This window comes from Aristolochia californica, unplaced genomic scaffold, assembly GCF_029961685.1.
Source record: "Aristolochia californica isolate CCGP_79_NKW_82.1479 unplaced genomic scaffold, dmAriCali1.0.hap1 SCAF_5, whole genome shotgun sequence".
Lineage (NCBI taxonomy): Eukaryota > Viridiplantae > Streptophyta > Magnoliopsida > Piperales > Aristolochiaceae > Aristolochia > Aristolochia californica.
In genome coordinates, this window is record NW_027182214.1 from 4,050,141 (window position 1) to 4,069,278 (window position 19,138).

The following is a 19,138-nucleotide window of genomic DNA, read 5'->3' on the forward strand; positions in this document are numbered from 1 at the left end:
CAGAGTAAATTGGATCCTGTTAGATGAGATCATGGAAAAGATGGGTTTTGGCAACAGATGGAGATTCTGGATAAGAAGTTGTGTGGGTTCGGCTTCATACTCGCTCCTCATCAATGGCTCCGTATGTGGTTATTTCAAAGGGACCAGAGGTATTAGGCAGGGAGATCCCCTATCCCCTATCCCCGCTTTTATTCAATATGATTGGTGGATTTCTATTTGCTATGTTCTACTCGGCTGGTAATCTTGGGTGGCTCCTCCCTACTAGCTCCAGTTCAGCTTATAATATTCCCATCCTCCAGTATGCAGATGATACCATAATTATTCGGAGTCGGCACCACTGATTGTGCACGAAAGATTAAAGCAGTGTTGGGGCTTTTTGTGGTATCCTCTGGTCAAAAAGTAAATTGGGGAAAGACTTCCTTAATGGGCTTCAATGTTAACCTTGAGCTTCTCAGTGAGATGGCAAGTATATTTAGATGCACAATAAGTCACTTACTTGGAACATATCTTGGTTTATCTCTTTTCAATGGTCGTATTTGCAAGAGGCTTTGGAATCCGGTGGTGGAAACAATGGAATCTCGCCTGGCATCATGGAAGGGACGACTTCTTAGTAAAGCGGGGAGGCTCATCCTTCTCAAGTTCTGCATAGCCGGTATTCCCAATTATGCCCTATCTTTCATGTCTTGCCCTGTTGCAATTTGTAAGATTAATGGATAGGTTAACGAGACGTTTCCTATGGAGGGGATCGAGTGATACTTTCAAGTACCATCTGGTTAGCTGGGATGAAGTATGCATGCCAAAGTATATGGGTGGCCTGGGAATCCGGAAAACTAGAGATATGAATCAAGCTTTGTTGCTGAAATGGCTATGGAAGTTTAATTCTCACTCCTCAAATCTTTGGAAGGAAATGGTTCTCACAAAGGTGGGTGGGGATCCTCACTGGTGGATGTTTGGTGGGAATCGTAGAGCCCTCTCCCCAATATGGAGGGCATTATACCTTCTGCTTCCAAAATTCCATTCGGCTAGTAGATTCTATGTAGGCAATGGTAGATCGCTCAAGTTTTGGGATGATTTGTGGATTGGGCAAGAGCCCCTGCAGGCTGCATTTAGGAGTCTTTATCTTCTCACGACTCGTAGAGAGATATTAGTAGCAGAAGTTTTTGAGGGGGGATGTGAATCTACATCCTAGAAGAGGTCTCTCGGATAGTGAGGCTCTGGAGGCTAGTCGATTGATGGACCTTATTGCTTCGTTTAAAATTCGTCCTTTGGAGGCTGACAAGCTCATTTGATGGCCAGACAAAAAGGGTTCCTTCACGGTCTCATCAGCATATGGCTTTTTAAACAGCGGTAACTCAGCTTGGAGGGTGAATGAAATCAAATTTGTATGGCATTTATGTGCCCCTCCAAAGGTAAAGTTCTTCATGTGGAGTACCTGTCAAGGTAAAATTCTCTCGACAACTGTATTGAGAAGAAGAGGTCACCCCTCAGTGGATCTCATATGTCCATTATGCAACTCTGAAAATGAAACTACTAGCCATATTCTTCTCCATTGCAGCTTTTCTTGGAAGGTGTGGATCAGCCTTCTTGGAAAGTTTGGTTTTCAGTTCTGTATGGCGGTTGATCTGCTTTCGTTCAGTAAATCTCTCATGGGTACCCCTATGCCGAGTCTTGGAAAGATGATGCTCTCTGCATGTATTAGTTTTATCCCGTGGGGTCTTTGGAATGAGCGAAATAGACGACGTTTGATGCAAAAAGTGAATCTTTAGACCGAGTTGCGGACAGAGTGGTTGGACAAATATCAACTTGGCTATTAACCAAGAAAGCTTTCTCTCCTTATCTGGGTTCCTCTATTCGTGAAAATTGGAGAAGCTTGGCATTGATGCACATTGGGAAAAAGCCTCCGGTCATGAGAGAATGGTCTCCTCCTGATCCTGGTTTCCTAAAGTTAAATTTTGACGGTTCGTCTCTTGGCTACCCTTGTATTTCTGGTTTCAGAGGAGTTATTTCAAACCATTTCGGTAATCAACTCTTCACTTATGCCGGACCCCTTGGTATATCAGACTCTATGTCTGCTGAATGGCATGGTCTCCTCTCCGGTCTTCGTATCTTCAGAGATAAATGTAGGGGGCCTCTCCATGTTGAAGGTGACTCCAAAGTGGTGATAGGTTGGTGTGAGAACGCATCTTCTCCTCCGTGGAGGCATTGGGATACTTTTAAAGAAATTTTAGATATTACCTCAATTGTTCCTTGTATTTGGTCTCACATTCCGAGATCCGCTAATTCGGCAGCTGATGTGCTTGCTAGGCACGAAACTACCCTACAGTCATTGGTTGTAAGGGACGTGCTCCCTCAAATTTTGTAATTCTCTTTCGTTTTATTAATACATCTTCTTAAAAAAAAAAAAAAAACTCTAGATCTTTGTACTCACTAATCCATGTGGGATTATTCCTTAACACTCCCCCTCACGTGTAGACCATCTTTTGTGGCTCTAAAGTGGATAATTTAGGAGTAGGCAGTTTAGGTGTAGGCCCTCTTTTGTGGCTCTACAAGTGGAGAGTTTTAGGTGTAGGCCTTCTTTTGTGCTCTACAAGTAGATAGTTTTTTTAGGTGCAGGCCCACATATGAGTACCTGCTCTGATACCATGTTAAATTGGGTCCAAGGCCTAGTCATTTTGGGGTAGGGCCTTGGACCCATTTTAACATAACTGTTACTGAATGGGTACAAGCAACCAGGTCTTGGAGTTTAGTGTGTGCATTTGAAATTTAAAAAAGAAAAGAAGAGAATCGGTACAAGCGAAATTATTTATGAAATTGTTATTGAAGTAAAAAGGAATTTAAAATAAAAAGAAGAAAAAGGCATCTAATGTCTTGATAGTGCGGTTGGGGGTTTGGAAATTCATGTTTTATTTCACTATATGTTTATTGGTATGGGTCAAGTTATTCATGATTTTGGGATTTGTACTTTAGGACGAACTCCAATTCTTAAGTTGATATGTATGGAGCTCTTTTCAAAAGTTTTATACATTAATCACTCACAGTACGTGGATGAATTATCCCTTCCCTGCAATATATATACACACGGTTGATCTAATATGAAAAACCATTTGGTGCGAAACATGCAAAACGGATAGTTGTTTCTCACCAAATGGCTTTTCGTATTGGATCAGTCCTCTATATATTTGTTTGTATATATGTATGTATTCCCACTAGTTGTGTTAAAAAATTTCATTACATCTCCTATAGTGTTTCTTTGTTTCACTATGGGACATGTCCTCGAAGATTTCTTCATGTTTTTGATGGGATTGTGGAATGTAGTTGACATTTTGACATTAAGTGGGTCCATACGCAGTGCAATGCTAATTTATTGGCTTATTCTTTATCAAGACATGGAGTGGACCTTCCTGATCTTCTCATTGTTGTCTCTTTTTCTATTGATTTTTTTTTAATTTTGGCCTATTGTTAATCACTTTATTGTTGTGGTGAGAGTGGCTTTTCCCTCTTTGTATTTTCTACATTCTTTCTCTGAATGCATCTCTCACCATTCTCAAACAAAGAAAAAAAGAAATCTGGATAAGATTCAACAATGACGAATATTTATCTATTCAGGCTTAAGAGGTGTGGTGGGGACACCAGTGTGCCACCAGCCACCCGAGTTTACACTCGGAGGCATCGGGCCCCAGGACCCACCACATTGTCGTTGGGTGATTCTATATTTTTTCAATTCATTTAATTTATTTTATTTGTTTTTATTTTTTGATTTTATGAGATTTATCAGTTAGTAATTTATCTCTTTTTGAATTTTGAATTTCAGTTTTTCCTTTATTAATTGGCTGTAATCGGATTATTGGTGGAGATTAATTATGGATTAAACTTTTCCTTCTACTGCTCTTCCCTTCCAGATCTCTCTCTTCTTCCTGTCTAATCTTTTCTTTCTTCTTCTTTTCTCTTTCTCTATTTCTCCTCTTTTCTTCCCCAATTTCACCATCACAATCATTAAATCATGCACGTTCCCCATTAGTTTGGTTTCAGAGAAGAAAAATACTTTCGCTGTGTTCTCTTCAGCTTCGGCATGACCAACTCGATTCCCTCTTTGAATTGCTTCTCAAAACCATTGTTCAGCCCATGCCAGCTATTGTACCAGCTTTTGTTGCTGACTATTAGTCGTCAATGCCCTCCAGGTCCTTGCATCACCCCCGAAAGTCCCATAATCATCCCGGTGCTACAATCTTTGTTATGTAACTAGTGTCGGCCCATATCACTTGTCTGCTGTCATTGACTGACAACATCGCCATTGCCGGCCGACAATATCACCATTGCTACAGAAGAAGTTCGTCGGAGCCATCGTCAATCGCCATTGTCTGTCGCCATTGTCGGAATCGGGCCTCCGGAGTCACCAACTGTGTTTTCCTCTTCTCCCTCCCTCTCGTAGGGTCTTTGCTCTGCTGAGCTTATATTAATCAGAAAGTCTGGTTAATCAAAGCCCTAAAGAGGAGTCTGATGCACATGTGCGATTATCGCACGTGTGACTTAAGTGACCCGCATGTGAAAAAAAAAAGAGTCATCATTAGCTCCAGTTCCAGTTCCAACCCCAGTTCGCTGTCTACATTGCTTACGTCGCTTCGGTCCTTCCCAACCAGCCTACCAGGTTATGTTGTTCTACTCTCTGGTATTACACAGTTTGTCTTAGATTGCATTAATATCTATTTTTGTGTTGGTAGTTAGTTACCAACGTTAATTAGACCTTGAAATTTGCACCACAAAATTTGTGCCAAAAAGGGAACCACATTTATTTTTGTGTGCATGTTATACCTATGTGCTTTCAATTCTAATTGTTAATTTTGAAGCTTGGCCAATCGGTGCGATCTACATCACTACTTTAGTTTCATTCTTTCCTTCAACTTATTAGTCCATGCATTCTTGTTTTGCTTCTTTGTTGATTTGAATTATGACTTAGTCACAAAACGAACCATAAGCAAGACACTTTAACAAGCGTAGAGTTTGTTTGGGTTTACTTGCAGGAACTCAATAGTACATGTAGTGGTCGCATCATGTCGAGAAATGCATCATCCTCCGTTGTAGACACCAAAGATGATACCCTCAAACATATTTTGGAACAACTTGGCATCATTAATAATAGGTTCACTGCCCTAGAAATTTGGCCAGCCAAAGGGAAAAGCCCTGTAGAAGTTAGGTCTCCTAGGGGTTATGATACCAAAGATGAGGACTTCCCTTATGCTCGTCCTTACATATTCCCTCCTAGGAATCATGCATCCTACCCCCAACACCATGAGGAACCCGTAGACAAAATTTCGAACCACATAAGAGTTGAGGCCCTTACATTTGATGGTCTTTTAGATCTATGGATATTTTCCACGTGGGTTCGTGAGATGGACCGATATTTTCGAGTGGTATTACTTATTTGAAGAAAGAAAAGTCAGGTTTACAAAAATAAAATTGATAGGCATCACTCAACTTTTTTGGGAAAACGTTGAAAGGGATATCACGAGAAGACGCGAACCTCCTATTACTCTCTAGGAGGAAATGAATCTCAAGCTTCAGACGAAATACCTTCCCCCTTCTTATAGAAGCACCCTTCTAGATCAATGGCACAATTTTAGTCAGGTAAATAAATCAGTCGCCGAGTACATTGCTCAATTTGATGAGTATCGAATGCGGTGTTCTATTATGGAAGTTGAGGACATCACTTTAAGCAGGTTCCGAAAGGGCCTAAATGATGATCTTAGACAAGAGATGATGCTTTGGTGTGTCACTATCATGGAGGATGTTTACGTACTTGCACATAATTACGAGTTAACCTCCAAATTTCCATCTACACGAGGGTCAAACACCCGTACAATACCTTTTAGGTCTTCCACCACCAGTCCACCTTGTTGTGGAGATAGGCCCTGGTTTGCAAGGTATTGTAATCTTCATTTTTTTAATAGCTTATACATCTTCATTAAAAAAAAAAAAGGTCTTCCACCACCAGTCCTCAAGTCTCAAGAAAGTCAATTTGAGGAGCTCCTCCTTAGAGACTGAGTTGCAATCTGGACACCCCTCTTTCAGGGGTAGGAAAAGAATTGTCAAAATTCAATTCGTGGATTCAATGTCACAAGTTTCGAGGATTTGACACATTACATCCAATTGTAGCACTCGAGCCTTTCTTATCGAGGATCCAGAATTCCCGGAAAAAGATCAGGAAAACATGGAGTACGAGCTTGATCCTGTCGACATTGATCACCTAGGTGAGACAGGTGAGGAAAATACAACCATTGTGAGTTGTGTCAGGCCTGCTCACACTACCGTCAACAGACTAAATGTTGTCCAATGTACGTTGACTCAGCCCAATGAGTCTGACAATTGGCGTCAGGTTAATATCTTTTACACTTACATCAAGTATGGAGAGAAGGGCTGCAAGGTCATCATTGATAGCGGCAGTTGCGTCAATTCCGTTTCATCCAACATTTGCCCACCTTGGCCTAAAGAAAGTTCCACATCACAAACCCTATCGAGTTTTGTGGGTTAATGACACCTCCATTTTAGTCGAGGGTAGGCGTTTGGTTCCCATTCAATTCCTCGAATACAAGGAAGACATTTGGTGTGATGTAATTATCATGGATGTGGGTCACATTATCTTGGGTATGACCGAGATGTTACCATTTTTGGGCGCTCAAATATTTGCTCCTTCTTGTTTAACGGAAGGACCATCCACCTTAAACCACTGTCACCAAAACCTGTTACGCAGGATAAAACACAATCGAGCTCCCAGAAGAAAACCTTGCATTTCGTCAGTCCCAAAGATTTGGAACATAAAATACTGCATGAGTTTGCAGTTTTTGTAATGGTAGCCCTTGAGGTACCTGTGAAATCCTCAGGCGACCCCCGCCTAAAGCTGAGTCCATCTTACGAGAATTCTAGGATGTCTTTGTCGAAGAGCTTCCAAATATATTACCAACTATGCATGACATCCATCACACCATAAATTTGGTGTTAGGAGCCACACTATCAAATCTACCGCATTATCGAATGAATCCCATTGAACATGGAGAATTACAATGGCAACTGAATGAACTCCCTCCAAAAGGGATTCATCAGGGAGAGTTTAAGTCCTCGTGTTGTATCGGCCCTACTCACACCAAAGAAGGATGACACTTGGCGAATGTGTGTAGACGATAGGGTCATCAACAAAATCATTGTGAAGTATCAATTTCCAATTCCCCGGCTAGATGATATGATAGATATGTTGATGGATGACACTATATTGTCAAAGACCGACCTTAAAAAGTCATTACTACCAGATACGGGTCTGCCTGAGAGACGAATGGAAGACAACCTTTAAGACAAAAGATGGGTTGTATGAATGGATGGTTATGCCATTTGGACTGTCGAATGCACCAAGCACTTTAATGCGCATGATGACATAGGTACTTTGACCATTTCTTGGCAAGTTCTTGGTGGTCTATTTTGGTGACATCCTCATTTATAGCCAAACTAAAGATCAACACCTTGACCACCTCCGCCTAGTTTGCCACACACTCTGGAAGGAAAAGCTTTATGCCAATCTCCAGAAATGTTCCTTCCTTACTCATAAAGTAGTTTTCTTGGGCTCTGCAGTAACTCCTGTTGGTATCACTACAAATCCCCAAAAAATAAAAGCAATTGTTGAGTGGCTGGAACCTTCTATCATTCATGAGGTTCGTAGTTTTCGCCTCATTTTACTGATGATTTATCAGGGGATTCAGTTCCATCATGGCGCCCATCTCAAATTGCATGAAGAAAGGAGAGTTTTAGTGGTAGAAAGTTGCCTCTTGTGCTTTCCAAAAAATTAAGAAACGTATGACAAAGGCACCTATTATGAGATTACCTGATTATTCTAAAGTTTTCAAAGTCAAATGTGATGCATCAGGTATCAGAATAGGTGGAGTACTGAGTTAAGAGCAACATCCGGTCGCGTATTTTAGTGAAAAACTTAATGACATCAAACAAAAGTACCCGACCTATGATAAGGAATTCTATGCGGTTGTACAAACTTTATGTTAGCGGAGTCACTATTTCCTTCCGCATGAATTTGTCTTGTACTCCGATCACGAGGCCCTTTCATATCTCAATTCTCAAAAGATACTTAATTCTAGACATGGGCGATGGGTCGAGTGATGCGAACCAAGGTTGGTTTTACACTGTTATATTGTGGGACCCACCATGGAGTCACAAGCTAGTGGGACCCACCAACAAGGGTTGGTTTTACTCTGTTATATTGTGGGACCCACCATGGAGGCACAAGCTAGTGGGACCCACCATGAAGGCACAGGCAAGATTTACTCTACTACAATGTGGGACCGACCATGGAGGCACAAGCTGGTGGGACCCACCATGAGATTTCGTGGGACCCACAAGGATAGCCACGAGTTGTCAATCTATCCTAGAAGGGGGCAGGTGGTTAGAAGATCTTGTGGGATCCACAAGGATATCCACAAGTTGGCAACATATCTTGGAAGATCTCATTTGCATTAGATTAGGATTCTATTTACTTCAAGTTACCGTAAGTAGTTTTCGTTAATTGAATGTATTTAGGGAAAGTTACCACGTCCTCCATTATAAATAGAGGACTTGTACACAGATTTAAAAACTTTTGATCATTATTGAAATTGAGAGTTATTCTTCTTGAGTTCTTGATGAACTTTTCGAACATATCAGGGTTTATTCCTTTTGGCGTTCAATCCGACTTATCAAACGGATTTCCATCCCCGTTTGTGGCGTCTTCACTATACCAAGGTTCTTGCTTTGGTAAGCAACGGGTCGCGGTTTCCATCCAAACTTGAAAGGTCTTGGGGACGATTACCAGATTTGGTATCGGGTTTCGTCACAGGTTGACGTGGTTCGTATCAGTTGGTATCAGAGCTTTGGTTTATCAGGTTTGTCTATCCTTTGTTTCGTTTATTTTATCAAAAAAAAAAAAAAATCCGAAAAAAGTACTATTGATTTATTGCCGAGAAGGAGAAACAAATTAGAAAAAAAATTCCGAAAAAAAAACAAAAAAGAAGAACGACTGATTAGCTGTTGCCGAGGAGGAAAAAGGAAAAAAAACGAACGATTGAAGCTAGTCGTTGCCGAGAAGGAGAAAAAAAAAAGTAGAAGAGAACGATTGATTTAGCCTTGGCCGAGAAGGAAGAGGAGAAAAAAAAAACGAACAATTGTTTCTCTGTTCGTGCCATTGTCGAAGGAGTTTCTTCTGCGCCGTTACTGAAGAAGAGAAAAAAAAAAAGAACGACGACGCTGCCGTCTCGCGAAAAGAAAAAAAAAAAAGGAGAAAGAAGAGTTTTGTGACGAAGAAGCTCGGCGCCGTCGCTGAAGAAGCCTTCTCGATGCTGTCGCCGGAGAAGGAGAACTTTGTTCGTTGCCGTTGCCGTTGCCGAAGAAGATAACAACAAAAAAAATCTCCCCGACGAAGACGACAACCACTAAACCACCGAGCTCTCGGCTGGTTCTTCTAAGTTTGACGTTCCTTTATCCTCGGGAAATCACTGGTTCCCGTCACTAATCTTCAGCTATGGTTTCGGTGTCGTGAGGAAGACGAAGATTGTCTTCCGCACTGTTCGGTGTGGTGAGGAAGGCGAAGACAGCTCTGTTCGGTGCCATGAGAGAAAAAAAAACGACGTCGCCCGCCATATTTGGTGCCGTGAGGGAAGATCAACTGGCGACAGATTTCCCGAACTTATCGACGCCGCATTGTTCGGGATTCGGCAAGAGGAAGGTTGAAGACGACGCTGTTGCCCGATTAAATTTTTTCCTAAGTTAGGAAAAATTTGATCAGCTCTGGGTCGCGCCTCTTCAACTCATGAGCTGAGTTCCGCGCTAGACCGAGCGGACTGAACCGAGTCAACCTAGGCCAACTCGGACCGGGTGAACTCAGATCAAAGAAAAAAAAAATAAAAAAAATAAAAAAAAGAGTGCTGGACCCAATATTTTTTGCATGTTATTCTAACCTTGTTTGCAGATTTTCAATCATGCCGCATGATCAAGAGATTTCATCATTCGGTGGTTCGAATCTGCCATTGCAAGCATTAGTGGGGGAGATGAGACGGATGATGAGGGAGGAATTAAAAGATATACATGGGAGGTTGGATAGGGCAGAAAAGGGAGCACAACGGGTGCAATCATCATTTGTTCCGAATATCCCAAGGGGGAACAAGTTGTACCGAAGGGAAGTTGAGGATATGGGTGAATTTGATGATTTTGAGGAGGAGTCTGAGAGGATGTCAGTGGGTAGCCATAGACGATATGATCGGAATCGAGAAGCTAGGAATTGGGTAGATCACAACTTGGGAAGTATCAAGATGAAAATTCTTGCGTTTCAAGGAAGAAGTGATCCTGAAGCATACCTCGAGTGGGAAAAGAAGATGGAGTTGGTTTTCGATTGTCACAACTACTCCGAATTCAAGAAGGTAAAACTCGCTACAATTGAATTTACTGATTATGCTATTGTGTGGTGGGACCAGTTGTGCATCAGCAGGAGGCGGAATGGAGACCGTCCTATTGAAAATTGGGATGAGATGAAGAAAGTGATGAGACGACGATATGTGCCAAGTCATTACTACCGGGATCTATACCTCAAGCTGCAAGGTCTCTATCAAGGTAACCGAAGCATTTATGATTATTATAAAGAGATGGAGATGGCTATGATTAGAGCCAATGTGAAGGAGGATCGAGCGATGACAATGGCCAGATTTTTGAATGGTTTAAACCGAGAGATTGCTAACACAATCGAGATATACATAAACAATTTTTGGAAGATTTGGTACATATGGCAATCACAGTTGAGAAGCGACTCAAGAGAGGTGGTACACGGCCAAGACCACAAAATTCAAGTACAACACCTTTGAGGTCAAGCTACCCAAAGAAAGAAGAAACTTCATCCACCTTCAAGGCCAAACGAGAGCCCAAAACAGTCACCACTACCATGGATTCTCAAGGTAAATTTGTTATGGTCCCTAGCCATGGATCTAGTAACTCGGCGAGTCAAATAAGGATCCAGCACTGTTAGAGGGTTTCTTAACACGTTTTTGTGAAAAGAAACTCTCTTTTTCTTCCCTCACACGTTATAATTGAAAAGGAGTTTCCTTTTCTCAATTATAGATGCACTAATGCAATCAAGAGACTGTTTTAAGGATCCAATTATGAAACCCCACTTTATACCTCACGTCAATGAGTAGGGTTTCTGAATTCATGCAACTACCAATGCTGAATGTAAAGAGGGCAATCTCTAGCTCTTCTAAACTCGAAAAAGATAGATAAAAATACCTCTTGAAGACCTCCTTCAATTCAGGAGCTCGAAAATCCCTTTCTTGATACTAAGTCTCACGCAAATCCTCCTTCCCTCACTGCTGGTTTGTGGAAGAGATGGATGGCTATTGCAGCATGGAAGAGAAGGCTGATTACTCCTCCTTTTCCTTCCAAGATCTCCTCAAAGACTCCCCAATGGATGCAGGAAACAACCAAGGATAGTTCAAGCCAAGAACCCTAGGATAGGGAACCTAGCAAGAACCTAATTACTCTATTTTACTCTAAATCCGAACTTACCTTATTTCTCATTCCTTACCCTTTAAATAGGGTCATTCACGCTAAGATAGGTTAGGGTTAGGTTTATAAATCCCAACTATACCCCTACCTTCAAGTCTTATTACATAATCAATCAAATTCGAAATTAAAAGCAACATAAGTAATAAAAGTAAAATTAGGTGACTTGGTGAGTCATTGTCTCCTCCTCTGAGTGACTCGGTGTGCTATTGAGTCCATAACAAAATTATTCCCTATTTCGACTCATTATAGTAAGATTGCATGTTGCAAATGTCAGGGGAGAGGACACATAGCTAGTCAATGTCCAAACAAGCAAGTTATGATGATCCAGGAAAATGGTGAAATTGGTTCGGAAGATGAAGCTGATCTAGATAACATGCTACCATTGGAGGACACCCCCATCAGAGTTGAGGAGTTACGAGCAGATAATGGTGAGATGTTTGGACTAGTCGCACAAGGTGCCTTAAGCTTGACAGCTAAAGAAGAGGAAGTAGAAGTACTGCAAAAGAATATCTTTCACACTCACTGCCACGTGAAAGAAGAGGTATGTAGTGCTATTATCGATAGCGGTTGTTGCACTAATGTTGCTAGTACTTCTATGATTGAAAAGCTAGGGTTCACAACTCTTAAGCACCCTCGTCCATACATGCTGCAATGGTTGAATGATAGTGGTGAAGTAAGGGTTACGACATAGGTTGTTGTAGTTACAAATTGATAAATATATGGATGAGGTATTGTGTGATGTGGTACCAATGCAAGCCGGAGATCTCCTCTTAGGAAGATCGAGGCAATTTGACAGATGTGTGCAACATGACGACTTCACCAACAAGTACTCATTTGAGCTCAATCAGCAAACAATCACTCTATTTCCGATAACACCTAAACAAGTATATGAGGATCAAGTGAGGGTGCAACAATCGAGAAAGATCGACCATGCCGAGGATTTGAGGACAAACAACTGATACGAACCATGTCAACATGTGACGAAACCCGATACCAAATCTGGTAATCGTCCCCAAGACCTTTCAAGTTTGGATGAAAACTGCCACCTGTTGCTTAGCAAAGCAAGAACCTTGGTATAGTGAAGACGCCACAAACGGGGATGGAAATCCGTTTGATAAGTCGGATTGAACGCCACAAAGAATAAACCCTGATAAGTTCGAAAAGTTCCTCAAGAACACAAGAAGAATAACTCTCAATTTCAATAATGATCAAAAGTTTTTAAATCTGTGTACAAATCCGTGGAAAGTCGATTTTACTAGTCAGACTTAAAAAGGGATGTCGCAAAACTGGTTGGATAGTGTAAGACATGTTAATTGGGTAAACATAAGAAACAAAACACTGGGTTATATACGCCCTTACTAGTCCATACATGCCCTTGGCAAGACCTCAACATTGATTTTGTCTTAGGTCTACCACGTACCTTTTGGAAAAATGACTCCATCTTTGTTGTGGTAAATTGTTTTTCTAAGATGGCTCATTTTATCCTTGGTGCTTAAATGTCCAATGCATCTAGAGTCGCTCGATTATTCTTTGATGAGATCGTCAAGCTATACGGTCTTCTTCAGATCATAGTCTCTGATAGGGATCTTCGCTTCATGAGCTATTTTTGGAAAACTGTGGCACTTTGTAGGTACACAATTAAAATTTTCTACTGCTTACCATCTACAAATTGATGGTCAGATTGAAGTCGTTAACTGTAGTTTAGGGAACCTACTTCGATGCCTTGTTGGTGATCATCATCGAACATGAGACTTAATTCTTCCATCTGCACAATTTGCATATAACGACTCAGTGAATAGGTCAATAGGTATGAGTCCGTTTCAAGTTCTCCATGGGTATCATCCTTGAAAACTTTTAGATCTCATACCAATGTCTCCCCATGCTAGGGTTTCTGAATCCGCCATTTCATTTGCATGTCGAGTCCAAGAATTGCATGCTGAAGTTAATAAACATATTCATGCAAGTAATGCCCAGTACAAAATGTATGCTGATATACGCAAAAATGCTAAAGAATTTAATGAAGGTGACTATGTCATGGTTCGGATTCGACCCGAGAGGCTACCTTTGGGGCACACTTGAAAGCAGCAAACCTGTAGTGTAAGACCATTTAAGGTGCTAAAAGCAACAAGCCCGTAGTGCTTATGTTGTTGATTTACCACTTGAATCTGGCATTAACTCCACTTTTAACATTGAGGATTTGATAGCTTATAGGGGTTCTTCATCCTTTCTTGATGATCCATTTTGTCCGACCCCTTCTGACTCTACCACTTCGTTTGATACAACACCTATTCTCATCATCGCTGCCCCTTTGACTCCTTCCCACCTTCCCCCCTTCCCCCCTTCCCCCCTTCCCCTACCACCAGCACAAAAAGATCATATTGATGCTATTTTAGATGAACAAGTGGTATTTACCAGCAATGATACAGTTCAACGTTTCTTGGCACGTTGGGCGGGCCGTTCAGATTCAGACAACACTTGGATTTCTCGCGAAACACTACAACAGTTGGATTTGGATTTGTTTGAGTATTATCAGAGCCTCCAGGAGCTACACTCGACGGGGTCGAGATTCGCCTACACCGGGAGAGTTGGTGGGGACACTAGTGTGCCACCAGTCACCCGAGTTTACACTCGAAGGCATCGGGCCCCACCAGGACCCACCACATTGTGGTTGGGTGATTCCATATTTTTGTAATTCATTTATTTTATTTTACTTTGTTTTTATTTTCCAGATTTTACGAGTTTTATCAGTTAGTCATTTATCCATTTTTGAATTTTGAATTCCAGTTTTTCTTTTATTAATTGATTGTAATCTGATTAATAGGGGAGATTAATGATGAATGAAATTTTTTCTTCTACTGTTCTTCCCTTCCCGATCTCTCTCTTCTTCCTCTCTAATCTTCTCTTTCGTCTTTTTTTTATTCTTCTTCTCTTTCTCTGTTTCTCCTCTTTTTTTTCCCTAATTTCACCGTTAGAATCATTAAATCACACACGTCCCCCATTAAGGTGCTTCGTTAGGGTCTTGTTTTTGTGACCTCTATTAATGGTTTTTAGTTCGTGATGTAAAATTAATATTTCTTTGATTGTCTCTTTACTGCTGTTTTTTTAACCCTTATCAAAATGCAGACCATAGAGAAACTTGAGAAAGTTGTTAAAGATGGCAATTCTTATGAAGCCCAACAGATGTACAAGTCCACAGCTGCAAGGTTTTTTTCCTTCTTTCTTATTGCATTTCTTTTATAGCCAAGTGCAGTGTAGCATGATATTTAAAATATCCATTTAAAAAATATTTCTCTTTGAGACAATGTTCCTGTAATTGGAACTCAAGATCATATGAACTTGAGGCACTGTGCCAATAAAAAAACACTTGTTGTGTCTGACAGATTTGTATCAGCTCAGAGATTTGCTGAAGCCTTGGACATCTTCCAATCAGGTGCTTCTCTCCAGCTGAAGCAAGGGCAGGTTATTTTCATCTAGTTTCTTTTCTAAGTTTTAGGTAACTGAGATCAGGAACTGAAAAAGATGGATACTAGTCAATATTTTACTTTTTACTTCATAAATGTACCTGGGATTAGTGTGTTTGGAAGCAAAAATCTTAAACTTCTAAATTAAGCAAACAAGGACTCCAATGTTAGCAGCATAAATTCCAGTAGCATTTGAAAAAATAATTAAGAGTTGTTTCTCAAATGTCTAGATTTCCAGTTCCAACTGAACGGATAAAAGACAGTTCCAGAGCTCTCTCTCTCTTTGTTTTTTAGTCTCACATGTACACAAATTCCGGATATTATGTTTTCTGGATTTTTCTAATGGAAAAATACATTGAACATTCCTATAATATAACTTAGATTATTACATCGCAATAGTGCAGTTGGAGACATTCCACTCCCATTACAGTATTTTGTTATTCGTTTTTCCTGTTTGATTTTTGTAACAGTTTCAACATGCAGTTGCTTTATCTATGGGTGCTGAACTACATGCAGGTTACGTGTGGTGCTGAACTTGCTGTTCTGTTTGTGGACACACTAGTAAAAGGGAAATTTGGGTGCAATGAGGACATGCTTGGTACGTCTTTTCATTTATTATAACCTACTTATAGGCAAAATGATATTAACTGATATTTGTTTGAAACCTTTGGAGGTTCATCCCTTTTTCCAATGCTCAGTTTACTACTTATCCTGTACATGCTAGACATCATAAACTGCTTGGACTCAGTTTTTTTTTTTTTTTTTTTGTGTGGATACTGATTGTGCCCACTACACTCCATACACCTTGTGAGAGTTGTACCCAAGACCTCACTCTAGAACCCTTCCATGTGACCATTGAGTGAATGGCCCAATCCAATATCCAATCAAATGTTTGGTCTTGGAGGTAAACACAACAGACTATGTTTAAGACCTTGCAACTTTGTTTCCCATCGAGCTGCTCATTTGTTGGCTAAAGAGGGGTGAACCTTCAGACTCTCATTGTAAGAGGTTTCTCCCCTCCTATTATTGTCTTCTTGTTCACCTTTGGCGCAATAGATTTTGCTTTTTCAAAAAACAAAAAAAACTTGTTCAAAAGAAGGTATACCTCTTCGTAGGTTATTTATTTTGTAGGTTGAAAGATTTTTCTCCCCTTGTAATCAAGTTTACTTCTGTTTAATATAAAATGTATTGCCACTACCAGAAGATGAACTGGTCTTGTCCTCACTACAGTGAGACTCTGTGGAACACTTTGTTGGCTATTCTTCCTTGGTGTATTGGACCTGGTGAAACAATCAAGTTTTCATGGCAAATCAGACTCTGCTGGCCAGTTGTTGGATCGGGTTATTTGCATTACTCTCTCTTGGCCTTTCATGTGCTTAGGTTTCTCTCAATTTCAATCAAGCTACATTGGAGAAAATTGGTTCTTTATTGTCATGTTTGGGTCTTTTACACTTACCTGTTGCTGCTTTGATCCCTCATCCTATTGGGGTTTTCAAGTTAAAACTTTGATGTTAGGGTTCACGGAAACTTGGGTTCTGCTTGTTTTAGTGGGGTATTTTGGAAATTGGATGGAAAAGTTATTCTCTCATACACTGGGCCTTCAGGTGTTGGTGACTCTCTCTTTGCTGACACTTGCGCTCTCCTTGATGGCATAAGATTGCCATGGAGTGTTCCAATCTCTCCTTTGGTGAAGGTGATTCCATCGTGTATGAGGTTGCCTTCTCAAAGGAAAGAAAATTTTGACTTATTACTACAGCTGTCTATTTATGGAGCCATACTACTAGATCACGTAATTCTCTGGCCGATGGTCTCACTAAGGAAGGTGTTTTGCTTGGAGAAATGGTAGTCAAGGGTTGAGTAGTTGTTCGTCTTGTTTGCTTTATATTATTTTATTGCTCTGTGTATTAATTTATTCTTTTATGTTTTGTTGTCTCATCCCTTGGGAGGGCTTCAGCTTTTTGATCCTCTCCTGCCTCATTGAAATTCTCTTTTTGCCTTTTCAAAAAAAAAAAAAAAAAACAAGCCCACAATAGTTTAAAAAATAACTAATATGTACTGCATAACAACTAACTGTGTTAGTTGTCCATTATCAAATGACAATCTAATTCTTTTGATCACCACCTTGCTTGGCCTTATTTTTGTTTGAAAATGTGGTGATTATATTTTAGATTTTTGTTCACGAAAATGTTATTTTTAGATCAGTTCTTTTGTTAGAAAGTCATTTGCTTGGCAAATGTGTCCAGCTTTTGGCATATTTGGATGTTTTCCTCCCTTTCCTGTAATTTAACAATTTTTCAGATTTTGACACAATCGTTTACATCTATAGATCGAATCAAGAAAATCTACAAAGAGTTTCCACAGGTTTCGCTACCCCAACAGGTTGGTGTTGATGAGGACATGCAAAAACTTTCAGAAGCCTTGGGAGCAGCAAAGATTCGTGTTGAAGGCTGTTCATCATTCTTGAAGGCTGCACTAAGGTAAGATGCTTATGCCTTGACTTATTTGAGGTGAGTTGATTGCGACGTCTGATCAATTGAAAGCCCCAATATTATTTTTTTGTTACTGCATGCAAGTTTAATGCATAAGATTGTTCTATTGGTCAAAGTTTTTCTTAACATTCTTCTTACTTGTCTAAAGCATTAAAGTTGTTTATTCATATGCTAAGACATATGAGCATCTAGGATGCATGTTGAAACTGTTGTCTGAATTATTATTTTAAAAAAATTCTATTTTAGTTGATTTGGAGAAGATTGGCATCATTCTTTCTCGTACTGTAGTGGGATTATTAGCATTACTTGCCAACATAGCCACATTAACATTATTCAATCATTCTTGTGCCAACATAGTCTCGCTCGAAATCTGGACCTGCGTGTACGAAGCCTAAGCACATCGAAATTGTAGTTGTAGAACTATGAACGAGGAACTATCTTATAGAGAAACATAGAAAATCGTCAAGTTTCTCATGATATTAATTGAAGCTTTTATTACAGTATGTGGACAAATATTGACAATGGACCCTTTGCCTAAGATTCGCAAGGTTTATTCCCTCGTGCTCAAGCATGAACGACAGAAAGATGTATTTGATAAAAGGAGCATAGTTCAACCTGAGGCAGCAACTTTTGCAATCAGGAATTCAAGCAAGAAAGGTGCTTGTACGAAATGTAACAAAGATGGTCACAACGCTGCAAATTGTCGGGCACATATTGCGTATGGAAGGGTCATACTATTGATTTTTGTTAAAAACTCAAGAATGTAGAATCAATTAAGCACATAGAGACTTGCTCAGTAGCCAATTCCTGGAGAGATCGCTCATGGAGTCTCACGTTTCGCCGAGGATTAAATGATGAAGAAACTTCGGCTTTTTACTCTCTCCTCTTCAGACTCAGCAGTATTACTCTTCGTGAGCATGCAGTTGATAAACTGACATGGAAGCCCAACATTAATGGCCGATTCACAATTGCATCGGCCTACTCTCATATCAGAAAACAAAATTACAGCACGCATGAGCACAAGGCTAACCTGGTATGGAAGCTTTAAGTGCCTAGTAAAATCAAATTCTTCGTGTGGACAGCCATCAGGGAACAGATCCTTACCTCTTACAACCTCCATAAAAGAGGCCATAGCTTGTTTCTATTCTGGAGAGCACAAGGCTTCCTGCACCGAACGAGGTATATGGGAAGTAGACAATGACATAGCAAAGGACTTGAAGGATGGGGACAAAAAATCAAGTGACACATATTTGGATATCGGATGAGAAGTACAAGATCGTTTACCTTTTCGTAGACTAATAGGCAGGTCCAAATAAGAGACAACAGGTTCTGCAAGCAATGAGGAAGCTGGTGGATCATGAGGAGAGAGCTCTGTAGAGGTAACTGTTGGAGGCACTGCAGGAGTACAAGAGCGACGACTGTAAACACGAAGAGGTAATGAAGAACTCGATGATGCTGGTATATCCAAAACTGCAATAGGAACAGGACAATCCGAAGGAGATTCAGGTGATACAAGAAGCTCAGTAGATGATGAAAAATATGGAGTATGTTAAAAAAAGGTCACATCGGCTGACACATGTTTTTCGTCGAACAGGATCATAACATTTGTAC

General features: G+C 40.4%; 1 protein-coding gene across 4 annotated transcripts in view; it reads left to right on the forward strand.

Moving 5' to 3' along the window:
• Nucleotides 1–19,138, forward strand: part of LOC137966158 (protein GET4-like) — a 63,936-nt gene that overhangs the window by 12,938 nt on the left and 31,860 nt on the right. For all 4 annotated transcript variants that reach the window (XM_068812692.1, XM_068812693.1, XM_068812695.1 and 1 more), the window contains exons 2-5: nucleotides 14,701–14,780; nucleotides 14,958–15,036; nucleotides 15,555–15,636; nucleotides 17,365–17,515. In XM_068812692.1, the coding sequence (XP_068668793.1) occupies nucleotides 14,701–14,780; nucleotides 14,958–15,036; nucleotides 15,555–15,636; nucleotides 17,365–17,515 (392 nt within the window). The remainder of the gene's footprint in view (nucleotides 1–14,700; nucleotides 14,781–14,957; nucleotides 15,037–15,554; nucleotides 15,637–17,364; nucleotides 17,516–19,138) is intronic.